We start from the raw sequence: 27,403 nt of genomic DNA on the forward strand, positions 1-27,403 counted from the left end.
CCATTTCAATGACTGCAATCACACAATAACTCTATGATGTGTATATTATGCATGTTTTAATCCTCATTTTACAAATTAAGAAATTGTAGTTTAGTAAGGTTAAATGATTAACTCAAGGTCACACTTAAGCTAGTAAATCTCAGAGACAGGATTGAGATCTAGGTCTTCCTGATTTCCAGGATTCCTTTCCCTGTCGGATCATGTATGTATGGACTGGTATGTGATTGAATTGATCATGATCTGTATTGGAAGCTAACTTTGGGGTATTCTTTCCAACAACAGGCAGAGCTGATCTATGGGAATTTTGGATAATGTCACTCTTTTCCCTTCACCCTTTTTCCTGACGGGCATCCCGGGTCTAGAAGCACAGCACGGCTGGCTGTCCATCCCCTTCTTTGCCATGTATGTGGTGGCGATTGTGGGCAACACTCTGATCCTGGCAGCAGTGCGAGTGGATTCCTCTCTACATGAGCCCATGTACTTGTTCCTATCCATGCTGGCCATCACGGAAGTGGGTGTTTCTATCTCCACATTGCCCACTGTGATGGGCATTCTCTGGTTTGATACCCGTGAGATAAGCTTGGGAGGCTGCCTGGCTCAGATGTTCTTTATCCACACTTTCTCATGCATGGAGTCTGGTGTCCTTCTAGCTATGAGTTATGACCGCTATGTGGCCATCTACAACCCACTGCGATACACGACCATTCTGACCCTGCCCCGAATTGTCAGCATGGGCTTAGGCATCACGTTGAAGAGTGTGGCATTCATGGCCCCACTGCCATTTCTACTGCAACGCCTGCCCTTCTGCCGGGCCAATGTCCTTTCCCATTCCTACTGCCTCCACTCAGACCTGATCCAGCTACCTTGCGCCGACACCACCATCAACAGCATCTTGGGCTTGTCCATTGTCCTGGCTTCCTTTGGGCTCGATTCCTTGCTCATTGTCTTTTCCTATGCCTTGATCCTCCGTACTGTATTGGGCATCGCCTCAAAGGAGGGGAGGCTGAAGGCTCTGAATACTTGTGCCTCACACATCTGTGCTGTGCTCCTGTACTATGTGCCTATGATAGGCGTGTCTGTGATGCACAGAGCAGCCAAGCATGCCTCGCCCATTGCCCACACTCTCATGTCCAGTGCCTACCTCTTCGTGCCCCCTGTGCTAAATCCCATCATCTATAGTGTCAAAACCAAACCCATCCGCAAAGGAATTCTTTCCCTCTTCTCCTGCAAGAAGGACCTGCCCTAAGGACTTTTCTTGGCTAGAGGCAGAGACATTGTTAGTCAGCTGGCATGGGTATAACTCTTTGCTAAACAGGAAAAAAATGTGCTAGTACTACAGCATGTATTATTCGATTATAAATTGCTTTGTACAGGTTACAACTTGTTTCATGGACTAATCTTGGTTTTTCAATCAGATTGGGAGCCTCCTAATGTATGTGTAGGGGAGAAAAGGGGCCAGGATCAAGGTTTCTTCCTTTCTAGTACAGGTTATTTTCCACCTGTAAAAACTTCTTAATTCACTGACATGCAACAGAGTCCTATTCATTTGGAATTATGTTGGGGGAGAGGGAAGAGAAAAATAGTGTTTTCAAAAATTTTAACCTAATGGTTAAAATTTTTGTCTGAATGGCTTCTAGATGCATATGTGTTGGAGTGAGGGGAGGAATCAGGTGATCTACACTCTCCTTTCAGAAATGAAGATGAGCATACTCAAGAGGCCCAACCTTTGGTATGTCTTGGAATTGCCTGGGTCTGATCATCTCTACCTCCTAAAAGGAAATGGAGGAAGGAAGAACTTCTGTGTGGGAATAATTTTATTTGATTCTTATGTTTTGTTATTTTGATGTGTTCCAGAAAATAAGACCATTTCCTTCTATAAAGAAGGCAGAAAAAGATGATTGGAAATGAAACCAGTAATATTTCCTTTGCTGGCTTTAAAAGAGAGGGAAAGATAATAACGGAGCTACGTTATACCATGACTTCATATCTTTCAGTTTCCTTTGTGTGTTTGGTTTGTGCTTATATTTTATTTAGGAAAGACTTAAAATGAAGACAAAATTTAACTTATCTTGTGCAATTAGATCAGAGGTAGGCTGAAACATTGCAAAGAATGCTACTAATTATCAGAGAGACCCTACTGAAGTCTAAAATTCATTTTGAGGGTCCCGGGTCCCTAGAACTTGGAATTTAAGGTAAACAAGTAAATATTAGTCACAGAGAGGGCAAGTCTGTTTCTCATTGCTCTTAGAACCAAAATAAAAAAAACCCAAAAAAGTTAATATAGTCTGTGAATAGAATGCTAGTCCTGAGGTCAGAAATTATTGTTGTTTGGTCATTTCAGCTTTATCTGATTCTTTATGACCCCATTTGAGGTCCTCTTGTCAATGAAACTAAGCTGTTTTCCAGTTCCTTTTCCATATCATTTTACAGATGAAAAACGGAAGCAAACAGTGTTAAGTGACTTGTTTCCAACCACACAGCTAGTAAGTGATTGAGGCTGGATTTGAACTTATGCAGATGAATCTTCCTGGAATCAAGACCTGAATTCATATCTGATCCCAGGTACACATTAGTTGTATGAGTTGGGTGGTCACTTCACCTCTGTCTCCCTCATTTATGAAATGAGGATAATAACAGAACCCATAATCTATGGTTGTGAAGATCAAATGAGATAATATGTTTAAAGTGCATAGCACCTCTTATATACAAAGTGTTTAATAAATGTTTATTTCCTTCTTGCCAGGGTTTCAAGGTCCCCCTAGATACTGAATACCACCCTCTACTGGATGCTTTCTAGCTTTTCAACATCCCTGTGAAATTGTGGTGTACAAATATAATTCTCCTAATTGTGGCTAGGTTAGGACACAGTAGAGAGAACTGTCACTTCTCTTATTCTTATTCTGGAGGTTGGTCTCTCAACAAAGCCTAAAAGAGCTTTAATTTTTTTTTTTCCCATAGATAGGACATGTCACACTATTGGACACATTTTGAACTTGGAAGACCAACATGTTTTTTTTTTTCCTTTTTTAATACAGAAAGATATATCTGACCTAACAGGACTCACATAGTGTTTCATTTACATTACTTTAATGCCATTGCATTTAACCGTGAAATATTGGTGATGAGTATATACCTATTAGATTGCATGCTATTTTTGTGGGAAAGAATAACTATAATAACTTGTTTAAACTTTGTATCTCCTTCAGCACCAAGCATAATGTTTTGTACATAGTAGATACTCAATAGGCAAGTTAAAGGCTTTTGAAAAAATCAACCATTGCAAATTGAAAATGGAAATGGTTTGAATAAATTCTTCTTAAAAATTACAAGGATTTCAGTGAAGTGCAGCATAAGATGTACAATATGGTGGCCAAAAAGGAATGCAATTTTAGCCTTCATTAAAATAAGAATAGTGTCTAGGATGGTGGCAGTATTTTGCCCTGATGGCACCTCTTGTAGACTATTATATGCAATTCTGGTTATCATATTTGAGGAAATGCATTAATAAATGGGAAAACCAGAGGTAAGCAATCAGGAGGATAAAGGGCTTTCAATTCATGTCTCATGAGGGTTGATTGTAAAGTTGTAAAGAAGCTAATCTGATCTTAGTGGAATGAAAGCTGCTTAATCATTAGACTTGTAAAAAAGTAAAATAAACTTGTTTAGAAGACATGGATGTTCCCAAGATGTCAGAATGTCTAGATAATCACCTATTAGTTATGATGTAGAGGAGATTCTTTTTCAGACTGAGCTAGATAGACTACATGAACTAGTTACCCAGGTTCTCAGAGACCCCTTATAACTCTGTGATTCTGTTGTTGATTAATTAATAGCTTGCTCCGATAATCAGGTTTCTATATTTTTGTCCATACAATTTTATCTTTCTAGAATGACATCCCTACCATCTTCTCCTATTGAATGTTATCCAATTTTTAAAAATCATCTGAAATGCCAGCACTCCAAGGGATTTTTTCCTAAAAATCAGAGATGCATTAATTATAATTGTTGTCTCCTTTCCCATTTTACCTTTCTTGGAGTTTTAATAACACTTTGTAAATAGACAGGATATGCTATAATACAGGAATTTTTAATCTTTTGTGTCATGGACCCTTCTGAGAATGTTTATAAATTTATAAAATAAATAATTGAACAACAAAGGAAATCAATTATATTGGAATGAATATTTATTTTTTTCACCATCCACATTCATGGGCTTTAGGAAATATATATCTACAAATCCCTAAGAGTCAAGGATCCCTCAATAGTACAAATTATATTAAACATGAGTTTGGAAAGCACTAGGTGAGAATTCTTCTTCTGGAGGGCATTTCCTGACTGTGTGACCATTTGCAAATCTAACTTTTCTGGGACTCCTCTATGAAGTGGGATTACTAATAACTATGGCACCTGCTTTGAAGATTTGTTACAATTGTTGTGAGTATCCTGTAAACTTTAAGGTGCTATATCAAGTTGATGATTATTTTGCCTTTCCAATGATATTATATTCATTTTTTCTATATGTTAAGTTGTTTGTATGCTTGCCCCATACTTCTGATTAGGAGTTTCTTAGTATCTATGAACTTATTTCATCTAAATTTTATATTCCCTACTTCCTCATATCTTATCCTTCATCTATCACCTCCACCTACCATAGTCCTTTGCATTTAATAAGCGTCCAATAAATGTTGGCAAAATCACAACAATAAAAAATAAATAACAGTCTTTATATAATATATTAAGGTTTGCAACATTTAGTCACAACAGTCATGTGAGGTAAAGGCTATTATTATCCTCATTTTACAAATAAAGAAACAAAAGATCAGAGGAATTATGTGATTTGTCCAGAGTTGCACACAGTTTAAGATAGGATTCAGACTCACATTTTCTAGCCTCTGTGTTACCTACGAGCCAAATTCCCTGGGGATTTGGAGTGGAAGCAGGGATAAGATTCTTCCATAAAAACAGAAATGATCAACTTTAAAAAGTCTTATAAATGTTACATAATTCATATAATGATGACAAACATGGGTTTTGTTGTTGTTGCTTTTTTGTCAAGGGAAAGAGATGACAAAACTGATCAAATACATTAATCAATGTTAATCATAAAATCAAAATTAAATAAAATTGTTCCTTTTTTTATTTACAGTTTGTGATCCAAACAAAAAGAAAAAAATTTGTGATCTAAATGTTTGTGGAAGAATATATTTTCAGATGGGTCTGTTTTAAGATTTGTTTAGAAAACTCTGTTTTCGAAAAAAAATTCATAATTTAAAAAAAGAATTCAAATTTCCAGTAGAGAATGAATTTTGATATGTAAGAGATAGTAAACCATTTATCAGAAATGGGAGGATGACCTGGAAATGAGAAACTACAGTGATAGCTCTATTTTTCCTGCTGAATTACCTATCAACCTCCTCCTCCCCCCATTATCTTAATAATACAATTAATGAGAATATAAAGCCTGAAGCCTACTTTTTGATTCTTGACTTCAGAAAAGGACAAGATGTTGCCTATAGATTAGGAAATATTCAAAATGATGGTTGAATTTAAATAGAATTAAATTCTAAAATAGCAAACTTGACTAGTCCCTCACCTAACCTGTTTGTTTGGAGGATGATTTAAACAGATAGAAAGTCTCCAGGGAGCCCAGAGCTTCAACTGCTGTAGCCTGGGAAAAGCTACCAATCCAGGTCCCTTTGCTCATTGGGTTGGTAGCAGTTTTTTGCCTCAGATTTAGCTGGTGTAAATGGATGGGTATGGAGGACAAATGACTTTTTTTTTTTTATTTGTTTATTCTGTTTTTGTTTTTGTTTTTGTTTTATTTTTTATGTTTCCCTTCCCAGCAAGTAGTACAGTGTTTTGTATAGGAGTTTATTAAATATTTAGTAAAATATTTAAATTAAAAAAAAACAAACACATTTTGAGGCATTGATAATGGTTCATATAAAAATAAGTAAATCCCTAACAGAAATGTAATATTCAGAATGAGTCCTCTTGTTCTTTAAGCCCTAGACTCTTTGATTTGGAAGAAACCTTAGAAGTTACTGGGTTGACATCACATCTAAAGAGGATGTCCTCTACAGCAGGGGTTTGTCTCATTTTGGCAGTTTGATAAAGCCTCAGAATATACACATTCATACACACACATGCACACAAACAATACACACACACATACATATATGTACATTTATTACACACACATACATTTTAATCCATAAAATAAAATGCATAGGAAGAAAAAGGAAACCAGTTTTTATTGAGATGGTTATCAATTTTTAAAAAATAAGTTCACAGATCTCAACTTTAGAATCCCTCTTCTACCATATATCTACTCTTTCCCAAATGACTCGTAAATCTTTCATTATCTGTGGTTTACCTGGAAAGGGTCCACCCTTTCCTAAGGTGCACCTTAGTGACACTAAGTGGAGCTCCTTATGATTTTCATCATTCCCTGGCCATCACTCTCCGTTATGTGTCAACCACTCCTACTAAAATGAAGATTCCTATGGTCAGACTTTCTTTTATATATCTATCTCCAGCCCACAGTGGATGGTGTGCTTGAAACTTAGTAACTACTCAATAAATGATTTTTAAGTGCTTATTCATTCATTGATTCACTCTGTGCCCTGCAGTGAAAGGAAACCCTCCTCAATCAGCATTTTCACTTCTATACCTGCTCAGTATTAGAGTGTTTCTCTTTTTCTTGAGTTGTGATCTTTCTTTCTGCAACTTCCTTTCATTGCTATTTCCATGGTTTATAAGACTAGTTTATTTTCTCTTTCATCAATTTCTTGAAAATAGCAGTGCTGTCCCTCACAATCCAGAGTAAATGTCCCCTGGGTATGATTGGCCTCCAGGACTTTCACTATCTTAAGTACCCTCCCAGAGAACTGGCCAGTTTATCTTTGTCTTTCCTTAAATATGGACATACTATTCCAAACTTATTATGATGAAGGCAGAATACTGCTGGACTATCACTTTCTTACTTTTGTTTTTCTTAATGAGGCTTCATTCCTCTCCAGGCTCCACTCCTGACTAATAACTTACCAATATTGTGATCTAAGACAATACCGAAGGACTAATGATGAAGCATACTATCCACTTCCAGAAAAGAACTAATATTGTTTGAATGCAGCCTGAGCTTTGCTATTTTTCACTTTTTTTTGTTTGAGTCTTCTTATGCAAAATGAAATATTTTACATGATTGCATATGTATAATCTCTGATTGCTTACTGACTGTCCCTGTTTCAGCTTTCTTTTATGTGTAATATTTCCTTATTAGAATGTAAGCTTCTTTACATAAGAAGGTAATTAGAGGATATTGTCTTTATTTCTACTTGTATGTAGATTCTAGGGGCAGCTAAATAACATAATGGATAGAGTGCAGGGACTGGAGTCAGGAACATTCCTCATCCTGAATTCAAATCTAGCCTCAAACATTTTGTAGTGGTTTAATCCTAGGCAAGTCATTTAAGTCTATTTTCCTCAGTTTCCTCATCTGAAAAATAAACTGGAAAAGAAAATAGCAAATCACTCAAGTATCTTTGCAGAGAAAATCCCAAATGGAATATTGAAAACAACTGAACAACCACACAAATATTTGGAGCATTTAGTACAATGCCTAACACATAGTAAGTGTGCAATAAATTCTTGTTAATTGACTGACTTTTTAAAAACTATCACGTATCGACATATATTGAACTTGTATTTCACCAAAGAGATTTGGATTTTATTTTCGTTTTATCCCATCTTTATAATTTTTATATGGTTTATGTTTTTGTGTATTTTGCAAAACTGTAACTAGGATGGGGCAACAAGAATATTGCCTCAGGATGATGAAGTTAAAAGCATAGACAGCATGTTTTTACCAAGTAAAAACAACCTCTAACTCAAATAAGAAATTGCCATGTTGTCCTTCCTTCTTTTTTCCAATATCACACACACACATATATAAACACACACACACACACACACACATACACATATATGAACATACACATATAAAAACACTTTTCAGAAGATAGTAAGGTACAGAAATAATGGGGTGAAAGACCATTAAAGGGAAGAAATATAGATCTCTTCTACCAACCTATCAGTGCCCCCAGGACCAAATCCTAGTCAATCTGTTGTAGTTATATCTCTCTATATGGAGTTTTAGCACAATTTATCATAGAATTAATAATTATCACTCTCATTATGAAAATTTGTTTTCTTCTTAGGGGATTTCATGCTAAACTTTTATTTCAAAACCAAAAGTTAAAACAACTCTTACTTACATAGTTTTACAAATTCAATGGCCCTTTTCCTTCCCTTTTTACTTTGTGTCATATTAACCTATTCTTATTCTGCTAATGCAAATTATAGAAACAATCTTCTGATTCCTTCAATTAAACATATTTGCTAGGTACCTGCTAGATGTGTGATGCTATTTTTGGTTCTGGGGGAGATGCCAGGTATATTTCCTTGCTTCCCATAAGTTCTAGGACACTGTGTTCACTTTTGGCATTCTAACCTCTCAGATAGCTTAAGTAAAATATGCTATCTATGCTTAGGGAAAGAATTGATTGTGTCTGAATATTGATTGAAGCATACTTTCTTTAAATTTCAGGTTTTTTTGGTGGAGGAGAGATTTATGCTTTCACAACATGACTTTTTTGGAAATGTTTTGCATAACTTCACATATGCCTTCTCAATGGGGAAGGAGGGTGGGAAAAGAGAAAGGTAGAGAATCTGGAACTCAAAATTTTAAAAACAAATATTGAAAATTGTTTTATATCTAGGAAAAATAAATATTAAATAAATGAAAAAAATAAAATAAATGTAAACTTTCTATAATTATATAATTATAAATATTATTCTATTGTTCTAAAATTATCTATTTTACATATTAGTCAATTGATCAATCAAAAAGCTTTTAAAATATCTACTATGTGCCAGGCATTGTGATAGGAATTGAGAATACAAAGACAAAAATTAAGTAGTGCCTCCCCTTAAGGAACTTCAAATTTTATCAGGGGAAAAATGCACACACATAAATATATATATAGCTTATCAGGATTTGCACTAGATCTATGCTTTCATTGATTCAGAGAAGTTGTGGATGAGGAATCTCCCTTTACCAAGGAAAGAATCAGAATCAAATAATTTGGGAATTAGAAGGTATGTCAATGATCAGCAAATAAGAATCATACAAAAAATAAATCTTCATACCAACCAAATAATTGTATAGACTTTGTTAACATCCTCTTTGAGATTTCTTGTCTTATAAAGATATCTGGAGCAAGACATGCCCAGGGGTTACAAAATTAGTACATATCACAGGCAAGACTTACACACAGGTTTCTTGGGCTCCAAGGCCTGTTTCTTATCCACTGTACTATAAGGCCTCTTATAAATAAGTATATGTCAAGAAATACAAATTTATAATGATTTAGATTGTATCTTATTTCCTTCTACATAAATTTTATAGTATACTAGCATGTTAATGCTCATTTTGTAAGACTGGTTTATAATTTGTACATCTTTGTTTTTATGATAATAGTTAACATCTAAAATTTATTTGAATCCAGTCTTTGGTAAAGTTTATATCTTTACAGTGTTTCTGTGGGACAGGATGACTCACCAAGGATTCATTTTATGGCACAGCTTCAGAATAGCATTCTTTTAAAAAGTAGATTTTAAAATGGAAAAATAGTCCCTTTAGAGAAAACAAACATATAAATGAGTAGAATTGTGTGCTGTAATCTGTGACTTAGTGAGCCACACTACAGAAGTTTGTCCAATTAAATTAAATAACTGATCTATCATCTAACTTTCCTTGTCCTCACAGTAGCACCCTATCCAAATAGAAGGTATAGAAGATATGAAAAGATAAGCTTCTTATGCTTCTTCTTCAAATCCAGACTCACAGCATATAACATTGGGAACTGGTGTTTCATCTCAGCTCTCTCTGAACAGAGCTTGATATTGAGAAAATTCTGATGAGCCTCCAGCGGATCTCTTTGGTCTTGATGGAGTAGATGACAGGATTGAGCATGGGAGGAACAAAGAGGTAGATGAAAGACATGACTGTATTTAGAAATGGAGGGGCATTCTTCCCAAAACGATGGGCCATGGACACACCCACCATGGGTACATAAAAGATGAGAACAGCACAAATATGGGAAACACATGTATTAAGTGTCTTAAGTCTCTCTTCCTGAGAGGCAATCGCCAATACAGAACGGAGAATGAGTATGTAGGAGAGGAGAATGAGGGCAGAGTCCAGGCCAAAAGCAGAAACCACAATGCAAAGGCCATAGATGCTGTTTGGAGTGCTATCCCCACAGGGTAGGTGGATCAAATCCGGGTGCAGGCAATAGGCATGGGACAGGGTGTTGTCTTTGCAGAAGGGCAGACGCTTCAGGAGGAAAGGAAGTGGGAAAACCATAAAGAAGCTTCGGAGTACAATTGCCAAATTCATTTGGGTAACTCGTGTATCAGTGAGGATGGTAGAATACCGTAGTGGGTTGCATATGGCTATATAGCGGTCAAAGCTCATTGCCAAAAGAATTCCTGACTCTGTCCAAGAGAAGAAATGGATAAAGAACATCTGGGCCATACAAGCCTCAAAGGCAATCTCTCTAGCATGGAAACAAAAGGTGGCCATTACAGTGGGCAGTGTGGACAATGACACACCCAGATCATTGACTGACAATACAGCAAGGAAGTAGTACATAGGCTGATGAAGACTTTCTTCCTCCTTAACAATGAAGAGAATCAGGGAATTACCCACAATAGAAACAGAATAGAAGGCACCAAATAGCAGGAATATCCACTGCTGGGAGATTTCAAGTCCTTTGAAGCCAGTTAGTATGAAAGGGGGTAAACGAGAGTCATTGGTGAAGAAACTTTCCATGTTGGGATTTTTGATCAGACTATATAACTACATTTCAAGGAAATGAAAGGAAGAGGTATATCATTATCAAATACTTAAGTGTAACCATCAAGGTCATACATCAAAGTTTATCTTCCCCTATTCTGTAATGTATACATTATGCTTCAGTTACATGTGTCAATCATGGTTCCCTATCCTTAATCTCTTTCATTTATATTATTATGCATCTAGAATACCCACCCTTTCCTTCTACCCTCATATAAGACTTGCTTTTAGACCTCTCTTAAAATTCATCTCTTCTAAGAAACCATCCTAGTACAACTCCAACAGGATCTCCTCTCTTCCTGTTCATTATCAGAATTAAAAGTCATAATAATATTAATCAACATTGCACTTTTATTGGGATATATATGTATATGTATGTATGCATACATAAGTGTGTGTATGCTGAAAGATTTAGTAATTCATAGACACATCCTGCCCAAGAACAGAAACAGTAGTAACAGACATATCCTCTGATATTCAGACAAAAACTCATCAAATATCAATAATAATATAAGGTGAAATAAATATGCTAATGTAAGATGTTAAATATGTGTAAAAAGTGAGGATATCTGAGATGGCATTCATAACAATAAAATGGCTATACTTTATCCAAGACTTAGAAAGCATTATGAAATTAATAGAGATAAAAGCAAATGTTTGTGCTCAAGGTAAAAAAAAATCAATTTCACTATCTTATCTAAACAACAATGTTAAAAACAACAACAACAATAGCAACAATTTATGGGTTAGTGTATCAAGTTGAATATGAATCAACAATGGCACATTAGTATCAAAAGATCTGGTATGATTTTAGTCTTTATTAAGAAAGACAGTATATAAACAAGGGAGTGATGGTTCTCTGTTCTCATTCACCATATTTATTGAATTATGGGGATGCAGAATATCTCAGTAAAATAGCTTATTTTATTTTATCCCAAAGGGCATAAATGCCCCTTGAAATGTTGAAAATGAAATAATGTCCTTTAAAAAATAAATAAAAAATAATAATTAGCATCTTTCTTATTCTGAATTATGAATGGTGTAAGGAACTCCTTTTTCCAAGGTAGATTGGCTACTTTTGTGATGTTCAGTGTCTTTATGACTTGCCTTGGAACACTGAGAAGTTAAAAGATTTGCCTAAGCTCTATTAGCCAAAATAAGTCAGAAGTACATATTAAGTGTCTATTGTAAGCCAGAAACTATAATGGGCCCAAAGAATATAAATATAGCAAATGACTATCTCTATCTGAAAGAAGTTTCCATTCTAATAGGAAGACAACAGGGATATACAGTGAGTCCCAGAACTCTTTGGGTACTTTTAAACTATTTGTTTATTAGACTGAGCTTAAATTACTAATATTTAAAACCGAACTTAGATTTTGGGGAATCCCCTGTCTCTATAGAATTAAAGTGATTATAGAAAGAATAAATACATTAGGGAAATTATTTTGACTGATTTGTGAATGGAATGGAGATGACTGATCTGAGGCAGGGTGAGCTTCCAACAGAACTGGAACTAGAAAAGTGACAATAGGAGTGACAAAAAGTGCTCTGTGTGGAGAAATATTGCAGAAAAAGATTGAACATAATATGGCAACTGATTGGCTAGTGTGAAGTATAGGGAGAGAACAGAAATATTTAAGTCTCTAATTTGGATCCTGAGTGACTAAGAGGAATGACACAATCAGCAGAAGCAGTGGAGTCAAGTTGGAGAAGAATTCACTCTAGGGTGAGTTAGATGAGGTGATAAAAGGTAAACGTGGATTACAGACTTTTACTGGGTCTTATTAACATGGGCCTTGAAATAACTGTACTAATGTGTCAGAGTGGAACAATAGCTAACTAATCAGAAAGACATCAAAATCTCAGAGCTGCTGGACATGGTACTGATCCTTTGCAAATGAACTTTAGCTGAATTTGGAGATGCTTGTAGCTGCCAGAAATCAAACAGCTCACGGAAAGCACTTGCAGACTCCGGACTTTGCTTAAGACTTTCTAAACATCCTGGCTAATTATGTCTAGATATCTTTTCCCTTAACAACCAGAAACTATATTATCTCATTCTTTTCCACTTTCCTTTTGAGCAGCTAAGAACTCTTTTCTTCTCTGCTCCCTTGTAGTATTTCTCTCCCTTACAAGTTCTCAGACAATAAAGGCTTTTAATTGGGGTATCTGACACTCATTTCAGGTCCCTATGTGGCACATAGGTTCTTTTGCAACAGTCTGTAAAAGTGGCTTTTGATTTTAGGGAAAGTTCTTGGTTTGAGATTATTCTTCTAAGGAAGGAAGTGTCCAAAGTTTATTCAGACCCATCCACCTAGCAGATTCTATATACTTGGGCAGATATTTATTACTAGGGAAGGAAGCATTAAGTACTTACCTTTGGTGCTGTGGCTTAAAGGGCAAAGGAAGGGGTATTAGGTAAAAACAGCATTGATGTCAGTTATTGCCAACCCTCTACATAAATTATGTAGAATTCTAGTACTAAGAGCTTTCTTTTTAAAGAAATAACAGGGTTGTCTCCAGGGCCTATAATGATTTAGGGACCCAGAGGCCCTGAGGTCTGCTCACTCTACCAAGGATGAGTAGAAAGTTGAAAGGAAGAAGGAAGGTAAAGAGGGATTTGTGGATTCTTGGAGTCTAATCTGGCAAAGTCAGTTTGGCCAAGATTCCTGTCTGTCCAGCATAATTACCAGCTATCTCTGACCAAATTAACAATGCTTAATGTTAATCATTAGTACAGTTTTATCCATGATTTTATTCCTTCTAAACAAATGAATATGTACACATGGGAGCACAGATAGAACTCTGCTCAAAGTGGACATAAGCAGCAAGGGTTAATAAAGCAAAATTCATAGAATTGGGGTTGTGGTGTAATCACTTTATCAGGTCATCTCTGGGCAGGTTTGTTTTTTAGGAATTGGGAGTTGATACAAATTTGTCTGAGTTGATTATCTGGCATAGTGGGAGAAGCTCTGGGTCCAATACTGGAAGGAATTTCTGATATGCCCAGAAAAGAATGTTCAAATTTATCTGATTCTTATATCACTTTGGGTTCTTCTGGATAGTAAAGGAGCTTGAGGGATTAATAAAGTCATTCCATTTTCACAATATGTACCCACTATATATGTGTATATGTATATGTATAAATTATACACATGTACAACTATACTAATGATTACTTGAATTAAACATTTTATGCAAAAATTGAAATTTTAAAATGGTGAAATAAACATTAAAAATAATATTTGATCCTGGAGTTAATAGGAAGCCTCTAGAGTTTATTTGAGTATGGATTGGCATGGTCAGATATATGCTTTATGAAAATGATTCTAATAGCTGTATGGAGTATGATTTGGAGAAGGGAATAATAAGATAAGACTGGGAATACAATTAGAAAAGTATTGTTATAGCCCAGGTGACAGGTGATGAGATTTTGGATATAACTCAAGAGAAAAGGGCAGATGCAAAAAATTTGGGGGGAGGTAAAAACTAGAAGATGTGACATCAGATTAGATTTAAATGAAAATAAATGTTTTACTATTATACTAAGAACCAGTTATTAATTTATGATCTATCCTTCTTCTTCCTATTTTGTCAAGATTATACTCCTGAAAAGATGGATCAGTCTATGAAGGTCACGACCAACCCATTAACCATTCTTAGCTTACAAGGCATCTGCTTCTTAACTAGTTTGGACTGGGTCCCACTCAAAAGGAATCTGGGTTTTTGTCTACTTTTTAAGTAGAAGACAAACTGAATCAGTCAGTTTTCTTGGTACCTTTAATGGAGTTTGGGGTGGGGAGCTCACTCATGAAGCAGAAACCAAGCCAAAGACATTATGTTGGGGCCATCAGATTGCTAGGAGGAACTAGAGCCTCATGACTGAGTCCCATTTCAGCTGACCTCTCCCCTTCAATGATGAAGTAAATGGTAGGGACTAAGGATGCTTAAACCACTACCTCATTAAGTATTAACCAATTAGGGTTGAATATTTTTTTTTTTATTAGGAGCACTTTCAATAATGTGCAATGATATTCAATAAAGGAAATAATAATAAAGGAAAACAAAGGGGCATTAAAGATGCCTGGAGACTCTTTGGTTATCAAGAGAGATCACTTTATTGACTATTGACCTGCTTAATTAATAAATTGGTTTTTAATAGCTGGAAGCATTGGCTTTCACAATTTTTTTTTGGCAGATCGGTCTACCTGTATGTCTAGAAAGATTATGGGTACTCTAAGATAATAGAGAAATTTAGAAGATGTGTGGTTATGTGGATGAAAAAATGTTTTAATGAATTGTCTAAGGAAAATCGCAGCCCATTTATGCCTGCTTATCAGAGCAGAGCTATCATGCTGTATCCCTAAAAATTAAAAATAGGAAGATAAGCATTCTCCCTCATGATTACAGCCCCAAAATGTAAAACAAGCCTTCAGTTAGGTGTCTGTCATATTCATGGGATGATCTGAGGGCCCAAATGGGGATTGGGGAGGGTTTGGACAGTGGCATTTGTATAGCTACTGTTGTTATCCAGGTTGTGTTTTTTTTTTTTCCCCTGAGGCAATTGGGGTTAAATGACTTGTCCAGGGTCACACAACCAGGAAGTATTAAGTGTCTGAGACCAGATTTGAACTCAGGTCTTCTTGACTTTAGGGTTGGTGCTCTTATCTGCACCACCTAACTGCCCCAAGTTATGATCTATCCTTCTTCTTCCTATTTTTTCAAGATTATACTCCTAAAAAGATGGATCAGTCTATGAAGGTCACGACTGAGGGATAAAAGTAGGTGTGGTTGTATGGGAGAAAACCATAAATGACTATCATGGGGGAGAGAGGAAGTGACTCATCTTCCCACTCAAGAATTGGATGATCATATCCTCATTGGGGGCAATTAAGACCCTTTTGAGTGTCAAACTGTAATTAGTTGTAGATCAGTGATTTAGAGCATTGAGCTTAACTTGATTAGATGAAATTTAATTTTAAATAGTTGAACGTAGTCTTTTAGTCAGAAGCAAAAATTTAGTTGGGGGAGGCACAGTTAAAATAGTTGTTCTAAAAAAGATCTGGGCAAAAGAAGTAAATGGTTTGTGTCTGTAATGGATAATTTTTCTGTAAAAAATGACTAGCCCCTCTATCACCCTCAAAATTAGCATTCCTTATGCCTGCAGGCCCATGGGAGCTTTGGAGCCATGTGTGAGGCAGGACTGTATTTTGAGAGGCCAAAGAGTTCCTACCTTTGGTTATGAAACCAGAAGAGCTGATTGCTCAAAAAATGTTTAAAAATGATTCATAATATCTTCAAATTCTCTTCTTTTTAAGCAGTAACTCATATTGTAACTGTTTTGAGTAACTTACCATAAGGGGGATAGGAAAAAGCAGCTTGCCCTGTCTCTCATTATGGCTTCTGATGAAATAAACAGACGTTTTCTTCTGTGAGCAATAAGCATATAGTTCCAGTATCCAGTGGGCACCAGGGAGCCCAGCAGTCACAAGCAGATACAAGCAACTACAGCAAGATGTCTGGCAAAAGATATCCATCCAATCATAGATACAAAAGGACTTATTTTCCCATAAGTGTGTGAAAAATTTTATCTGAGATTATCCAATTTTTCTCTTTCCCCAATTCTCCTGTTTTTATTATTCTCCCTTCTCTATGTAAACCTTAGCCTCACTCTGCTGGAGTAACGTTATGGAAGCCCTTATGAAGGGGCCTTGAAAAATATTAACCTCATTAAATGTCTTTACTAAATTTACAGATGGTCTGAGTTGAATTCTTTCATAGAAAACTTAGAAACACCCCTGTATCCCAAGCATATAACTTTTAAAGCACATTCTATACTTAAGCAAATTTAAAAGTAAAGACCCCTCTTTTGTATTTGTTAAAGATCAGCATATTCTTGTTTGGAGTTGGCCTTCTGAGTTTAAGAGATTGGCAGGTCTTGGGTTCTATTGGGTAAGATCTGAATAGTGAGTGATAGGGACAGAATCCCCAGCAACTATTTCAGAGTTACTGGAGAGAATGGCCACCAAGAGGAAAAATGGACCGAGACTGGCTATTGTACTAGCAGACATTTACCTGGAGTTATTTGGACAGTGCAGAATAGAGGTTCCTAATCAAGAATCTTCGATTTACAAATAAAGGGGGCCTAGCTGTACCAGATCTAAAACTATATTACAAAGCAGCAGTCACCAAAACCATTTGGTATTGGCTAAGAAATAGACTAGTTGATCAATGGAATAGGTTAGGTTCACAGGACAAAATAGTCAATAACTATAGCAATCTAGTGTTTGACAAACCCAAAGTCCCCAGCTTTTGGAATAAGAATTCACTATTTGACAAAAAATGCTGGGAAATTAGTATGGCAGAAACTAGGCATTGACCTATACTTAACACTGTACACCAAGATATGGTCAAAATGGATTCATGATCTAATATAAAGAATGAGATTATAAAGAAATTAGATGAACATAAGATAGTTTACCTCTCAAACTTGTCGAGGAGGAAGGAATTTGTGACCAAAGTACAAGAAATCATTATTGATCACAAAATAGAAAATTTTTATTATATTAAGTTAAAAAGTTTTTGTACAAACAAAACTAATGCAGACAAGATTAGAAGGGAAGCAATAAACTGGGAAAACATTTTTACAGTCAAAGGTTCTGATAAAGACTTCATTTTCAAAATATATAGAGAATTGACTCTAATTTTTAAGAAATCAAGCCATTCTGCAATTGATAAATGGTCAAAGGATATGAAAAGATAATTTTCAAATGAAGAAATTGAAACTATTTCTAGTCATATGAAAAGATGCTCCAAATAATTATTGATCAGAGAAATGCAAATTAAGACAACTCTAAGATACCACTACACACCTCTCAGATTGGCTAAGATGATAAGATAATAGGATAATAAGAAGAAGATAATGACGAATGTTGGAGGGGGTGTGGGAAAACTGGGACACTGATACATTGTTGGTGCAATTGTGAATAGATCCAACTATTCTGGAGAGCAATTTGGAACTGTGCTCAAAAAGATATCAAACTGTGCATAACCCTTTGATCCAGCAGTGTTACTACTGGGTTAATATTCTAAAGAGACCTTAAAGAAGGTTTGTGGCAGCCCTTTTTGTAGTAGCTAGAAACTAGAAATTGAATGGAGACCTATCAATTGGAGAATGGCTGAGTAAATTGTGATATATGAATGTTATGGGATATTATTGTTCTGTAAGAAATGACCAGCAGGATGAATATAGAGAGGCTTGGAGAGACTTACGTGAACTGATGGTAAGTGAAATGAACAGAACCAGGAGATCATTATACATTTCAACAACAATACTATATGAGGATCAATTCTGATGTATGTGGTTCTCTTCAACAATGAGATCATCCAAACCAGTTCCAATTGTTCAGTAATGAAGAAAATCAGCTGCACCCAGAGAGAGAACTATGGCAAATAAGTGTGGACCACAACATAGCATTTCTACTCTTTCTGTTATTGTTTGTTTGCATTTTTGTTTTCCTTATCAGTTTTTTTTTACCTTCTTTCTAGATCTGATCTTTCTTGAACAGCAAGATAACTGTATAAATATGTGTAGATATATTGTATTTAACATATATACATATATATGTATATATGTATTTAACATATTTAAATGTATTGGACTACCTGTCATCTAGGGGAGGGGAGTGGAAGAAAGAAGGGGAAAAGTTGGAATAGAATACAAGGGTCAGTGTTGAAAAACTGCCCATGCATATGTTTTGTAAATTAAAAGTTATAACAAAAAAAAATCTTTGATTTAGATTCAAGGTGAAATGTAAAATGATTAATTAGTAGTCCTCTTAAAAAACCTTCATGTTTTAATGAGATCCAAATATCAGTTTCCCAAGATACTGTAATAGTAGTCATACCTTAAGTTACTGAGTCATATTTTAAATTGTTCTGTAATGCATACCATACATCTTTTATCATCAGCATTTCTTTTATGAGTAGGAATAAAGTACCTGACCCATCTTTGAGTCATACTGTATGCCGAGTACCATTTAGCTTTCTTCCATTTCTGGAGGGAGCCTTAGAGTTGAATCAAAATATAAGGTAAATCAATTTATCCCTAAGGCAACACTATAATTGTTTAATAAGAGCATAGGAAAAAAAGAGTCTTACCCCCCTATTCTTAAAGGCCAGTTTCCCTAAAACTAAATCCAGTCAAATTATCTGAAGGATAGGGCAGGACAATCCCTAAATGGTGAAGAAAATGGTCCCATATTACAGACCCTGTGGGTTTAGTGTTAACCAGGAAAGTCTTACTTCATCCAAGGAGCCTTTCCATTTATGATATGTTTGTCAAAAAGTCTTTAATTCTGCTTTTACCTCTTGGATTTAATTTCCCTGAAACCACACAAAAGAAGTCTGCTAATTTCAATCAGGGTCAAATTCTTTGCCTATATCCTTCAGTTTTGTTTCTCCCATTAAAGCAATAAAGCTACCTAGCTTAATAAATACTTGTGTTAGCAGAAATAGAGGGAAAGGATGTAGAAAAATTTGCCCAGGTACGCAGCTTACCATATCCATATAGGGAGCCAATTTGTCTTGCATACTTAGCATTATGGTCCCTCCCTCCCTCTGCCCATCCCTCCCCTGCCTCAGATTCTTTGCTATTATCTCAAGTCCATCAGGATAACACAACCTTAATAAATGTTTTCTTTGAATCAGAGAATTTTATCATTTGGAGGGACCAAAGAGGTCATCTAGTCCATTTAGAATAATTGACATTTACATAGTATTTTAAAATTTATAAAGTGCTTTACACATATTATGTCTTTTCAGCTTTACAATCTTATAAAGCAAATGCCACAAGTATTATGATATCCATTTTACAGATAAGGAAACTCAGGTTCAAAATGATAAGTGATTTGTACATGACTGTACAGCTAGGTAGTGTCTGAAGTGATGAATCCATGATGAATCCAAGTCCATGAATTTTTAATCCCAACAAGGAGACCTCCTGAAAGAGGGAATTTCATTACTCTGGAGATAGCCATTTCATAATGGGATAATTCTAAATTCTTAAGAAGTTCTCTCTTACATTGAACTGAAATTTGCATCTCTAAAACCTCACACACCCACCAAAATTAGTCCTAATTCTCTCCTCTGGGCTGAACTAGTTAACTTCCCAGATTTTCTTTCACTTGACCTTTGAAATCCTTGAAAACAGTTTTCATATCCCCTCTAAGTCTTCTCATTCTTAGGACAAAGATATCTAATCTATTCAGTCAATCTTCACATGCCATAGTCCCCGGTCCTCTCATTATCTTAATAATCTTCTGGTAGACAAGGCAAGTTCCAGTTTCTTTCCATCAGACCTTGATCCTGAAGAGCATCTTTAGGAGTCTGCGGCGTATTTCCTTTGTCTTGATAGAATAAATAATGGGGTTGAGCATTGGTGGCACAAAGAGATAAAGGACAGACATGAGGATATGAACTGAGTGGGGAAGACTGCCGCCAAAGCGGTGCACAATGGACACACTCACCATGGGCACATAGAAAATGAGCACAGCACAGATATGCGACACACAGGTGTTGAGGGTCTTGAGTCTCTCTTCACGGGAAGCGATAGCCAGGACAGAGCGGAGGATCACAACGTAGGAGAGGAAGATGAGTGCAGAGTCTAGGCCGAAGGTGAGGAGCACAATGGATAGACCGTAGTGGCTATTGAGGGTGACGTCAGCACACGCCAGCTTGATCATGTCCACATGTAGACAGTAGGCATGAGAGAGGACATTTCGTGTATGACAGAAAGGTAGTCGCTGAAGGAGTAGGGGGAAGACCAGGATGAGCAGGAAGCTGCGAAGCAGTGTGGCCAACCCCATGGCCAAAATGCGGGTATTGGTGAGGACTGTGGAATAGCGGAGCGGGTTGCAGATGGCCACGTAACGGTCTAGACTCATGGCCAACAGTATTCCAGATTCTGTCCAGGAAAAGAGGTGGATAAAGAACATCTGAGCCAGGCAAGCTGCAAATGAAATCTCACGAGCATGGAAGCAGAGAGTAGCAAGGACAGTGGGCAGCGTGGACAGTGAAACTCCCAGGTCATTAACTGATAGCAAAGACAGAAAATAGTACATAGGTTGGTGCAGACTCTGTTCTTCCTTGACAATGACTAGAATCAAAGCATTGCCCACAATGGAGATGACATAGAGTAGGAGAAGTGGGATGGCCAACCATGGTTCCATTGCTTCCAGTCCTGGGAATCCCGTTAGGATGAAGCTGGGAGATCCAGAGATGTTGGTCCTGAGACTGCCCATGAGAGAAAACATGGAGTCTTTGTCAGTGATCAAAGTAACTTTCTGGGGACACAGAATGGAGAAAAAGATATCAGAAAAACTGTATTCAAGAAACATAGGTTATCACTGAAAATAAACCAGAAAGTATGGATAATATGTTGGGGTGAAAGTATGTGAGAGAACATATGTACTCAGGAAGCACAAGACAATCATTAAAGTTCTTTGCATTTTTATTTAGTCATGAATTCACAACTAGTGTGGACAAGAGTATGAGAACCTTTAATGAGGAATGGAGATAGAATTTCCATGCAATGGAAATGCAATAAAGCAGGAAGGGTGGGATGGCCAGCCAGGGTTCCATTGCTTCTAGTCCTGGGAATCCTGTTAGGATGAAGCTGGGAGAATCTGAGATGTTGGTCCTGAGACTGCCCATGAGAGAAAACATGGAGTCTTTGTCAGTAACCAAAGTAACTTTTTGGGGACACAAAATGGAAAAAATGATATCAGACAAATTGCAGTTCAAGAGACAGATTATCATTGAAGATAAACCAGGTGTGGATAGTACATTAGGAGGAAAGAATGTGAGATAGCATATATATCCAGGAAGCATAAGACAACCATTAAAGTTCTTTGCATTTTTATTTAGTATGTATTCACAATTAGAGTGGACAAGGGTATAAGTACCTCTAATGAGGAATAGAAAGAGATTTTCCATGCAATGTGTAGAACAAATACTAGGTTTGGGGTAAGTGAATCTGGGTTCAAGTTTTGGCTGTGCCTTAATATGTATATGATTTTGAACAAGGGCTGTCTCTACTCTAGGTCTCAGTTTCATAAAAATGAAGGGGCTGGATTAGATATAAAACAAAAGATTCCTTCTAAATCTATGATCTTAAAGCAGAGACCTCCATACATTCATCTGGCTATAATTAAAGACAAAAGTTGAATAAGACAAACTCTCTTAAGCATCTCTATCCCCATAAGGCTTTCTGCTTGGATCAATGCTATATACACTTACTAAATCCTCACCATTATTTCTCTACCTGATATTCCCCAAACTTTTCATCTGGGACCACTAGAACCTTATTAATATCCCAGTTTGATAGAGGAGAAAACTGAGGACTGGAAAGGTGTGTCAGTATATTTTGGAAGTCTCACATGGTGTTAGTGGCAAAGTCAGAACTAGAACCAAGGTCTCTCTCTTCCCTATCTGAGACTATTTCTATGATTGCCTATATAAGTGTGTTTGCATTTACATAAGTCCCATCTTTTATAGGAAGAGCCCATTTCCATGGGATGTTCAGTAACTTCCTAACATCTCCAGGATCACATATAGAATCCTGGATTTGACTTTCAAATATTCAAAGTCCTTCATAACCTGTCCTTCCATCTTTCTAGGTTTCTCAACCTTTACACATACACTCCCTGTACCTACTTCCTCCCTCCTCCCCGCCCCCATTTGCTGAGATCCAATGATAATGACTTCCTTGCTATTTTTTAAACAAGAATGCCAGGAAGTTTTTACAGTCTGTCTCCCCTGCTTAGAATTATTCCCTTCTCATCTCTGCTTCTGGCTTCCTCTAGCCTGCTTTAATTTCCAGCAAACATCCCTCCTTTTTGCAAAAATCTTTTTTTGATCCCTCAAGATTCTAGTCTTCTCTCTATTGATTATTACCAATTTATCTTATCTGTGGTTTGCCTGTATATATTTCTTTGCATGTTGTTTCTTCTATTAACCTGAAAATTCCTTGAAATCAGAGACTTTTTTTCTCTCTCTCCAGGTCTTATACAGTGTTTGGTACATAGGAGGTAGACACTTAAATATTTATTGACTGAATGTCAATTTTCTAATGTTCTAATTATAGGGTAATGATATGGCAATAGGCTTACACTAGTCTTATTCCTGAGGAAAAAGAAGGTAAATTGTGTATTCAAAAAAACAGACTGTGCTGGAGGGTTATAGTATTTAAAGTAGGAAAGGAATTTAGAGGTCTCCACTACCCTCTTTCTTTCCCTCAATTCTTTTGCAAAAGAGGAAACTGAGTCCCAGAGGGAAAAAAAGAGACTTCCCTGGTGTTTTGATTAGTAAAGTTTCTGTTATTCTACCTCAATGAAGTTATGGACTCAGGGATCCCAACAATGGAGAGCTATGGGGAAGTTAATATCTAAGATTGTAATATGGAAAGGAGATAGGATCAGAGGATTAAAGATTTAGAACAGAAAGAGCCTGCAGAAGAACATCTGGCTCAACTACTTCATTTTACATCGAAAGAATCTAATACCTAGAAAGATTAAGATGTGGCCAAGGTTACATAGATAATAAAAGTTAGAGCTAAGCTTCCATCCACAACCTCTCACTCCAAATCAAGCCCTTGTTTTCACTGGACCATAACAAGCAGGATGAGGTCTCTTATCTCTAAGATGCTGCCTCAAAGCAGCTCCTAGAGTCTACCATAGGTGGGGTTTAAAATTCGGCAAAACAAATGGAGGACTAGTCACCCCTTTTTAGGTTATAGGAGTAATTCTAGATGAGCAGCCAGTTGGTAGTGGACAGTGTTGGAGTCAGGAAAACTAAAGTTCAAGTTTGACATTAGACATTTATTAGCTGTGGGACCCTGGGCAAATCACTTAATTTTTCTCCTACTGTTTCCCTATCTGTAAAATGGGCATAACAACACCTATCATTGTTGTAAGAATAACATGATAACTTTTATAAAGCACTTTATAAACCTTAAAGATCTTCATAAATGCTAGTTATTAATATTATTATTAGTATAATTGTTATTATTTTCAACAAGAGTCTAAGCCAAGAGGAAGCCAGAGAAGCTGACATATTCATGTGGGTTGGAGGAGCATTGGTTTTAGACCCAGAAGATTTAGGTTCAAAGCTTACTCTGCTATTTACTGACCTGTATGTGCCCAGAAATGTCTCTTGGTTGTGTTTTCTTTTTCTTTTCAGTTGTTTATATGTGGGGGGGAATAACAAAATTGATTTTTTAAATTAAATTTTAGGAAGCCCCTTAATTGCCATGGTCCTTATTTTCCTCTTCCTTAAATAAAAGAAAATTGGATGGTTTGCCACATTAGTTCCAATAAAACAGAGCAAAGAGATTGTATTTCTTTCCCAAATCTATGAAGATTTGGTTGGGGAGGATGTTGGGAGAAGATCAAAATATTACTTGCAAAGTAAATTAAGCAGGAAAACTCTGGGCAAAAGGAAAGCAGGAAGAAACTGTGGATATACACACACATATATGTATGTATATGTATATATTATATATGATAAAAAAAAGATTATCTAGACAAAGGAATAAAAGTTAAGTCAATCCTGACCTTTAGAATAAAATAAAAATCAACTTTAGAAGTCTAAGATGGAGGAGACATGATTAAACCTAGATGTACATCTAAAGAAAAAAAGAGAAGGAAAAAATACCGTGGAAAAGTTTTAATGAATTTTAAACTCAGTGACTCAACAATGGAATACAGTAAGCAAAATAATAATAATAATAATAATAATAATAATGAAAGTTTTAGACTGACTTGAGAGGAAGACTGTCTAGAAAGCAGAATTTGATCACCTATTTTCTTTACCGATTAAAATGTAACTGGGAAAAGCAGCCAAGATGAAAAGCCTTGAAATTTTACATTAGGAATTTGTGATGTTTAGCTGGAGAAGATTTATATTTTCAGAGTTGGAAGGAAACTCTGGTGGCCACCTAACCCAATCCATAACCATCAAGTAATCATATTTAATTTTTAATGTGTTTATGTATTTGTGCATTTTATGCATTGCAATCAAACAAAAGATGTTATGTTTATAACTATTAGATTTAATCTGGTTAACTTGAATCTATCATTTAAATGTGTCAAAAGATTTTTGATTTCTGGAAGATATCCTAGAAGAAAATTAAATAAAGCCATATGGAATGATCTGGAGGCCCTTTACCATCTTAATTTCTCTCCTCATGATGATTTCCAACTTATCAATGCACATTCTAAAATGCTATGTCTATACTGATAGCAAGACAGCTCTGTTAGATTCTAATCAGTGAAGACTAAAGAAATTACCTCTCTCTCTTGTAAACATTAATCATTCTTTCTATCTTTGGATCATCTACAAATTTGATAAATAAGAGTAAATAAGCCACTGCTATTATTATCATCTGTCCCATTGCTAAGGATTTAAAACTTGAAAAGATTGATGAGATCAACAAGTTCAGCTTCCTTACTTCATACCTAAGTCCCAGAAAAGGCTTAAGTCATATGTACAAAGTCACACAAATAGAAAGTGACATAGTTGGGATTCTAACATACAATTGGGAGTCTAAACTCAGCATGCTTTCTGATACAGCATGCTAAGTTGCCTTTAAAATATTAAATGGCCCAAGGCCAAGAGCATAGACTCTCAAGGTACTGAGAGGGTGATAGAAAAGAGGGACTCATTGTATGGCCAAAAGAGAAGGTTATCTGGGGCATAATGAGGGATAACAATTGAGAAATAAGATTCTATGTGTGCTATGTGTTCCACACACAGAATATCTAAGGCTCAAATTTTCCCACACATATACAACTCTGTCTTACTGAGTAACTCTTTCCCTTCCCTTTCCACAGTTTACTATTTTATTTCCCAAGTTAAAAATCAAATGAAATTTTTTTTCTATATTTAATGTTTGTGTTTCTGGCTATAATCAGGAACATGGAATAACCTCATCTAATCCTATTCTCCTTCCAGGGGAGACAATACCTTAATAATAATAAATTTTCATTGTTTTTAAGGTTCTCAAAATAATTCATTTATTCTTTATGTTTTCACCAATGGTTTTTAGGTCTAGTACTTCTCATTATCATGAAATTGTATCTGGAGTTTAATCTTAGTTACCTCTGGTTCTAGATTATGGATGCACACCCTTCTGTCTTTGTCAAAGCAGAATCAAAAGAATAATCCTATAGAGTTCTTTCAGGTCTAAAGTCACTCTGTGATGGTCTAGAAAAAGGAGGGTTGATTCCCTAACTGGAAGCATGTGAGGAGGGTTAGAGGGAAAAGACCAAGAGGAGAATTCCTGTTAAAGAGACAGAAAAATGTAAGAGAAAGGACAGGAGGGAAATATTAAAGGTGAAGAAGATCAATACAGTGAGAAGGGGAGAGAGCAGAAGAAAAGGAGGAGAAATGAAGAGGAGACAATAGGAAGAAAGAGATGGAAGAAAAATGAAGTAAAAAAGAGAAGTCAAAAAGCAAGTTGAAAATGAGAAAAACAAAATGAAAAAGGGATAGAAAACAACTTAAGCAGAGCTGAGAGATAGGGAAGCCCTCCTCTGGCTTCACAGGTCCTGGAATGAAGAACTCACACTGAATCCCAGACATTGCTTTTCCAATGGCAAGGTGGTGGGGGTGGGAATGGGTGGGTGATGCCGATACCTTGTTTGGGAACTAAATCTTTGGCTTTGTGCTCAAAAAGAAAAGCTTGGTATCTCCTTCCTCAAAGGGATGAACCTCTGGGGACAGCCTAGTCACTGTGAGGTCCCAGGAGCACTTAGCTGAGGCCTCACCAGGTCTGATGTGTAATTACCAAGAGATTCTGGTAGGGCCTCCCTAAATTGGGAGAAGTTGTGATGGAAAGAGTATTGCCCTTAAATTCAGAATATTAAAATAATAACTAACTTCTTGAGACTCTAGGGTTAGTTATTTAACTGCTCTGACTTTTTTGTATAAAACAAAGTTTTTGAATGAACTCATATTGTATGGTACTATATAGCTTATAAAGCACTTTTCTGGCAGTGGTCTCAGGTGGTGTAATTCATTTAACAAATTTTGTGATTATTTAACTTATACATATGGACATGTATATGTATAAAAAGATGTGTGTGTATGTGTGAAATTTCATATGAGTGCCTATACATGTATATACATATATATATATACATAAACTTAGTTGAGTCTATTAAATACCATAGATATTTTTGTTCAAATCTTAAAGGAAAGTTGTTTCTTTATGCATATATATTAGTAGTGTATTTTAAAATCAGGTTCTTTTGTTACTCTTTAACTATCAATCATATATATTCATGTATATTTGTAAGAATATACATATTATATACATATATGTGTGTATATATATATATATGCACATGCATATACATGCGTAAGTATATGTATATATATGCCTTTGTAAATGTGTTTTCATATATATATATAAGTATA

The 27,403-nt window shown here is 36.0% G+C and overlaps 3 protein-coding genes across 3 annotated transcripts; 1 reads left to right on the forward strand and 2 right to left on the reverse strand.

Moving 5' to 3' along the window:
• Window positions 1-295: 295 nt before the first annotated feature.
• On the forward strand, window positions 296-1,246 carry LOC127557480 (olfactory receptor 51I2-like). The gene has a single exon (XM_051990792.1). The coding sequence runs from the start codon at window positions 296-298 to the stop codon at window positions 1,244-1,246; it is 951 nt and encodes a 316-aa protein (XP_051846752.1).
• An 8,688-nt stretch (window positions 1,247-9,934) lies between these two features.
• LOC127557481 (olfactory receptor 51I2-like) lies at window positions 9,935-10,897 on the reverse strand. The gene has a single exon (XM_051990793.1). It carries the CDS (start codon window positions 10,895-10,897, stop codon window positions 9,935-9,937), a length of 963 nt encoding a protein of 320 aa, XP_051846753.1.
• Window positions 10,898-20,277: 9,380 nt separating this feature from the next.
• LOC127555352 (olfactory receptor 51I2-like) lies at window positions 20,278-21,225 on the reverse strand. Its single transcript, XM_051987585.1, has one exon. It carries the CDS (start codon window positions 21,223-21,225, stop codon window positions 20,278-20,280), a length of 948 nt encoding a protein of 315 aa, XP_051843545.1.
• Window positions 21,226-27,403: the final 6,178 nt, after the last annotated feature.

Source organism: Antechinus flavipes, chromosome 3 (assembly GCF_016432865.1).
Source record: "Antechinus flavipes isolate AdamAnt ecotype Samford, QLD, Australia chromosome 3, AdamAnt_v2, whole genome shotgun sequence".
In the NCBI taxonomy this organism is placed as follows: domain Eukaryota; kingdom Metazoa; phylum Chordata; class Mammalia; order Dasyuromorphia; family Dasyuridae; genus Antechinus; species Antechinus flavipes.

Bases quoted from the DNA above. Each gene is read 5' to 3' on its own strand.
- LOC127557480 (XM_051990792.1), top strand. From the start codon at position 296: ATGGGAATTTTGGATAATGTCACTCTTTTCCCTTCACCCTTTTTCCTG.
- LOC127557481 (XM_051990793.1), bottom strand. From the start codon at position 10,897: ATGGAAAGTTTCTTCACCAATGACTCTCGTTTACCCCCTTTCATACTA.
- LOC127555352 (XM_051987585.1), bottom strand. From the start codon at position 21,225: ATGGGCAGTCTCAGGACCAACATCTCTGGATCTCCCAGCTTCATCCTA.